This window comes from Sinocyclocheilus grahami, unplaced genomic scaffold (genome assembly GCF_001515645.1).
Source record: "Sinocyclocheilus grahami isolate Dianchi unplaced genomic scaffold, SAMN03320097.WGS_v1.1 scaffold35.1, whole genome shotgun sequence".
Classification (NCBI taxonomy): Eukaryota; Metazoa; Chordata; class Actinopteri; order Cypriniformes; family Cyprinidae; genus Sinocyclocheilus; species Sinocyclocheilus grahami.
Window position 1 is genome coordinate 856,389 of NW_015505214.1, and position 5,982 is coordinate 862,370.

The window sequence follows — 5,982 nt, forward strand, 5'->3', positions numbered from 1 at the left end:
TATATATATATATATATGCACTTATGAATTAATTTTATTTTGAATCAAAAGCTGATTCAAGATTATTATTATTTTTTTTTTACCAAAGATTAATTTTCAATCTGACAAGCAACAGCTGTAAAAGGAAAAACACTTCACCATACATCAGTCCTCATATAAATCTAATTGCGCTATTCTCTGAGATAAATAATAAATAAGCCCTCACAGAAATATGTTGTTTTCTGTAGTTTCATCCTTTTATATTGCATATTTCATCATTCCCTTTTGAGCTTGTTGTTGTTTTCTTTTACACCGCTCTCATTCGCCCGCTGACGTATATGCGGTTGTATTTATGACCGAGCATTAGAAACTGTAAATTATCTTTGGTGTTTTGAGTTTATGTGAGTGTGAAGGTATTGTGTGTGAGTGTTACCTGATAAACAGCTTGTTCGCACTGCTTGTCCTTCTGAGCTTTCTTCTCGATTTCCTCCCTCTGCTTAATCACATAAATCAACTGGAAAAGGTCACGGAGGTCAAGGATCACAGGCTCAGCCTGGGAACACAGGCAGAGAGACACAGATTTATAGAGACAAAGAGGGAGAAGTGACATGATCTTCTCAGTAAGGGTCCATTCTGAAGAGCTGCTGTATTGTCTGCACATTTCTTCAAGCAATTCAGAGCAAAAAGTATCTTGGAAAAGACATAACGAGGACCTCTTAACCTCTGCTTTGGCTGCTCTTAAATCTGCCAGATGAGAGGTGACAGAACAAAGTGCTTTCCATTTGAAAGGGCTGGGTCAGATCAAACTTCTCTCTTTGTAGTTAGCATCAAAGCTCCATGTTAGCATTAAAAATGCATTTCCTGCCCAGCGCAGCCTAAATGTCACTAATATTTCAATAAATACATGGATGAAAATTTGAAGCGAACGCTTGCCCTCAAAATCCGCATTCTGTATTTTTCTGCTGTCTATACTCCAGAAGATTCACGCTAATGAAAAGCAATATGAGCAGATGAAAGAAAGAAAGAAAGAAAGAAAGAAAGAAAGAAAGAAAGAAAGAAAGAAAGAAAGAAAGAAAGAAAGAAAGAAAGAAGCGATCAAATTTCTAATTTGAGGCTGTATTACGTCGATTCTGGCACCAAACATCGCAATATGATGATATTTTAAGCTCATGTAGCCGAATCTGCGCTGGTTTGAATGGGCCGCCTCCAGTTTCCCCTTTGTTTTGCTGCCTCCAGCTAGCGCAGTGACGTTGCTGACCCTAGTTACCTGTGGTCGGCCTGGCCATGCGTCACTCAGAAAACAACAGGCCAATCAGAAGAGAGACTCATGAATATTAATTAGACAGGCCAAAATCGACCTGTTCTCAGCAGAGCTCCTGAGAAAGGAGCTGTAAAATTATATTGAGATGGTTTTTGGTACTTATACCGCAAATATATATTCTTAAGCACATTAAAAACTCAAATAAAACTCCAGAAAGGTGTACAATATGGGACCTTTAATAGTATTTCGTGTTGAAAACGACATTGTAATAATTGGAATAAAATGGCACAAAGCCATTTATGTATCCTAGATACACACACAATTACATAATATCTTCACACTTTTTGCAAATTTGACAAAATAACCGCTTGATTTGTAATTAAACACAGTACAAATTTTAGAAAAGACTTTATTAGGAGTAACTTTATTGACTGTGGTGGAAATAACCCAAAAATTGAGGAATAAAATAAAATAATAAAATAAAATAAAATAATCTGTTTGTTTTAATTAACCCCTGTAACATAAAGCATTACTTGAGGGACAGTATAAATAAAATGAAATGAAACGAAACGAAATCTATTTGTTTGTTTAATAAAATAAAATAAAATAAAATAAAATAAAATAAAATAAAATAAAATCTATCTGTTTCTTTTCATTAAAATCAACCCCTGTAACATAAAGCATTAATTGAGGAACAGGAGAAATAAAACAAAACAAAACAAAACAAAATCTATTTGTTTGTTTTAACTAAAATCAACCCCTGGAACATAAAGTCGTCCAAAGTAGTACATAGTAGTACTTAAGTGCAGAAAGAGAGGAAAGAGGTGAAGAGAAGCAAAAAAAAAAAAAAAGAGGGTGTGAAAACAGTTTTTTGGGGGGATGGAGCATGAGCGCAGGAGCATGCTGCCATTCCTTTATCTTTATGTGTTTGCTGGGTCACTTGTAGTTCAGAGCAAGACAGCGATGGATGGAGAGAGAGGACAGCAGATACTCATCGACCCGGTATGGAAATCGATTGAGCAACTGCCACAGAACTGCAGCACTGCAGACTAGAGCAATGCAACAACAAAGAACAGCAGCAAAAACAGACTCAAGACAGAGACACAGAGATCAAGCCTTTCCAGAGGAGCAGAATCTGTCATAGTAGCAAATATATGTGTGAAAACAGTTTTTTGGTGGGATGGAGCATGAGCGCAGGAGCATGCTGCCATTCCTTTATCTTTATGTGTTTGCTGGGTCACTTGTAGTTCAGAGCAAGACAGCGATGGATGGAGAGAGAGGACAGCAGATACTCATCGACCCGGTATGGAAATCGATTGAGCAACTGCCACAGAACTGCAGCACTGCAGACTAGAGCAATGCAACAACAAAGAACAGCAGCAAAAACAGACTCAAGACAGAGACACAGAGATCAAGCCTTTCCAGAGGAGCAGAATCTGTCATAGTAGCAAATATACTTGCAGTCCTGAAATATACTTGTGGATGCATAGTGTACATACAACACACACATACACAGTCTAATTTTCAGGTGTGAGTACTTACAGACTGAGCTGTTTTGATGGCGACAAACCGATGGTTTCCCTCTTTCCCACATACATAACCAAAGGCTCGGTGGTCCGTGATATCCTTTGCAATGTAGGAAATCTCATGAACTGCATGGTGGTGCTGAAGAACCTGTGGATAAAAACCAGAGGACCTTTAGTGCTGCATATACAGCTTGATGAGAAGATAGAGTTTAGCTCTCATATCAGATATTCAGACTGCCTGAATAACGGTACAAACGTGCTTAAAAAACAAAGCACATGTGAGTAACTCTACACTACACAAGAAAGTCAGATTGCTTGGTGGCCATCTTGGAAACACATCCAGGCTGTTGTTTTCTTTGTAGTTAACAGGCATAAGTATAGCTCCTATGTACTTGAATAAGGAGAGACTGTAATAAAGAAAAGGACAATAAAATACATTAATACAATCTGAAAATAATAGCTTTTTTGCTGAAAACATGCTTTTTGTTTAGCTCAAATTTATGTTAAAATAATCAAACACTTAAAGCAATTGGCTATTTAAACTGAAAGGTGAGACTTCCAATCATACACTTAAGTAAATTAGTAAATTTTGTCCTTTTATTTTCTGACAAATGGACCACATTTATTTTATTTTATTTTTATATTCTATATTTCTTTATTTTATATTTTATTTTGTTTTGTTTTATCTTACTGTTTAACATTTATTTTAGCTTAATTTTTTATTTTATTTTATTATATTCTATCTTAATTTTTAAATGTTAGTTGAGCTTACATTTTTGTATTTTATTATATTTTAAATTTATTTTATTATTTTTTTTGTTATATTTTATTTTATTTTATCTTACTGCTTAAAATGTATAACTCCACACCCCCCTTTTCTCAAGCATGAGTTTTGCGACTGACATAAATCAAACCAAATTTTATGGTCAACTGGAACCCAGGTGTGTCCAAAACCTCTAGTGTGACAGCATGATTTTTGGTGCCTACCTGAGTTTTGCAGCTGACACCAATCAAACCAACCAAACTTTACGGTCAACTGAACCCAGCTGTGCACCAAAACCTCTCGTTTGAAAGTAACAAAGTTACATCCAAACACCAATTTAAACTTGCAAATCAAAGCACAGCTACAAAGACCTTCAGAAATGGCATTCAATCATCGAACGGACATTTAAACGAAGGGGGACATTAACCCAGAGAGGGGATTGGAGGACAGAAAATAGGTCAAAATCTCGGAGCGAGTCGTCCTCCAGGCTGATGGCTGAAACACCGGGGTCTCGGCACTAGTGTCAGCCTCCTGCCGCTGAAGAGCAATCATCTGCTGAAATCTACTGCAAGTGGCAATCTTCCCCTCACCACCCACTTCATTTAGAGTCATTAAAACATCACTAACACAATACACACGCCACATGCCGCACGCACAGGGAGAAGGAGAGATGCACCCCCATGGGCCCAGCAGTTAACTCGAGAGTTGCAACAGTGGATGACATCTTATGACAACCCGTCTGACTGCGAGGTCTTATTTTCCCTGCTGAAATATGAAGTGTTGTCAGTGACGTGTTAAACAAACTTTGAGAAGCAGGGTCCCTTTGTTAAAAACTTTTGAATGAGGTTAATGGGCAGCTTTCATTATCAAACTAATCATGCCATGTGCCCACGCAAAACTTAATGATTTCACACTTACATCTGAGCAGGATGATTTTCCATTTCCATTTTCAGAGGTGTGACAGCCCTTGTGAAAATGAAGTACAGTATACTTTTAAAAAAGAGCATTTATTACAGAAAGAATATACTGAATGTAATATTTCTGGACACTTAATTGACCCTTCGCAAAAAACGCCCCCTTAGTTACTGTTGCTTTGTCAGACAAGCCATGCCGCTCTCACACTACACATCATGTTCTCACGCAGTGAAAAATACATTGCAGAGCAAAGAGAAAACTGACAACGCACCGACAGACAAGACAAAGCAGGTTACTTTGGGTATGAAACAAAGTCTTAGCTTTTAAATATGATTTTTTTAAGAAATTCAAACAATAAATACCGTTTTGTTGCTCTTTAACGTGTTGTGACAGATCACTGTAGTGCCTCAGTTGAAGCGGCACGTGAACCGATCATCTTTTCATATTTACTTAAAGCACAAAATAAACACGAATGAACATCAGAAGGTATTTTATTTTTTCAAATTGCAGAAAGACGTCGATGCTAGGCCTGGGCGATAAAACGGTATCGGTATTTATCGACGGTACACCTTCTTCGATATCGATAGAAAAAATGGTCGATATAGAGCACGATATAGGCACGTGCTATGAGTGACGCAGACAGCACACACAAACACGAACACATGCTGAAATGAGTGCTGCATGCATGTCGAATTTAAAATAAACATTTGCATTTGAATGTTAGGTGTGCATCAGGGAGCGTCATCGGTGGCGTGCGAGATGCGGTGATGATGTAAGTGACGTTGTTGCATTTGAATGTTTTGTTAGTCTAGCCCACGAGATGCGCCGCTGCAGTGTTATGCATTCAAAATATTATAGAAATATAGAAGATCTTGAATGGGTTAAAACCGAAACCAAGCCATTCACACAGAACGCATATTCAGAGCATTTTTTAGACGGACAAATAAGACTGCTGCACTCGTGTCTCACAAAAGAGATGTATAAAAAGCCACGCAAAGTTAAAACAGTTCAAACTTTTAGAAAACACGTCACGAAGTTGTGGAGGTTTATTCCTTTTCACTGCGTCTCATGTTTTTAAAGGCAATCTGTGTTATGGGCGATTCGGCTCTTTGTATTAAGCAATGCATAAATACATGATGCTGTTTTGTTCATAATTGTTTATGCAATTTACGAAATTATATTTGATTTTTACGAGTTAACAAACTTTTAGAAAACACTTCACAAATTTGTGGAGGTTTACTCCTTTTCACTGCATCTCATATGTTTTTAAATGCAGTTTGTGTGAATGGCGCTTCAACTCTTTGGATTAAGCAATGCATAAATACATGATGCTGTTTTGTTCATAATTGTTTATGCAATTTACGAAATTATATTTGATTTTTACGAGTTAATTTAGATGTAATGCACGTTTTTATAGAGTTACCGTATTGGCCCGAATATAAGACGACCCTGATTATAAGACGACCCCCCTTTTCCAGATGTACCTTTTGGAAAAAGGCTTTTTAAAAACCAAATCTTGTTTTTTCTCAGTAAAACAC

At 37.1% G+C, this 5,982-nt stretch overlaps 1 protein-coding gene across 5 annotated transcripts in view; it reads right to left on the reverse strand.

Moving 5' to 3' along the window:
- LOC107581465 (disabled homolog 1-like) overlaps window positions 1–5,982 on the reverse strand; it is a 191,704-nt gene that overhangs the window by 41,695 nt on the left and 144,027 nt on the right. For all 5 annotated transcript variants that reach the window (XM_016267041.1, XM_016267039.1, XM_016267037.1 and 2 more), the window contains exons 5-6: window positions 2,783–2,914; window positions 413–532 (exon numbers count right to left, since the gene is read on the reverse strand). In XM_016267041.1, the coding sequence (XP_016122527.1) occupies window positions 413–532; window positions 2,783–2,914 (252 nt within the window). The remainder of the gene's footprint in view (window positions 1–412; window positions 533–2,782; window positions 2,915–5,982) is intronic.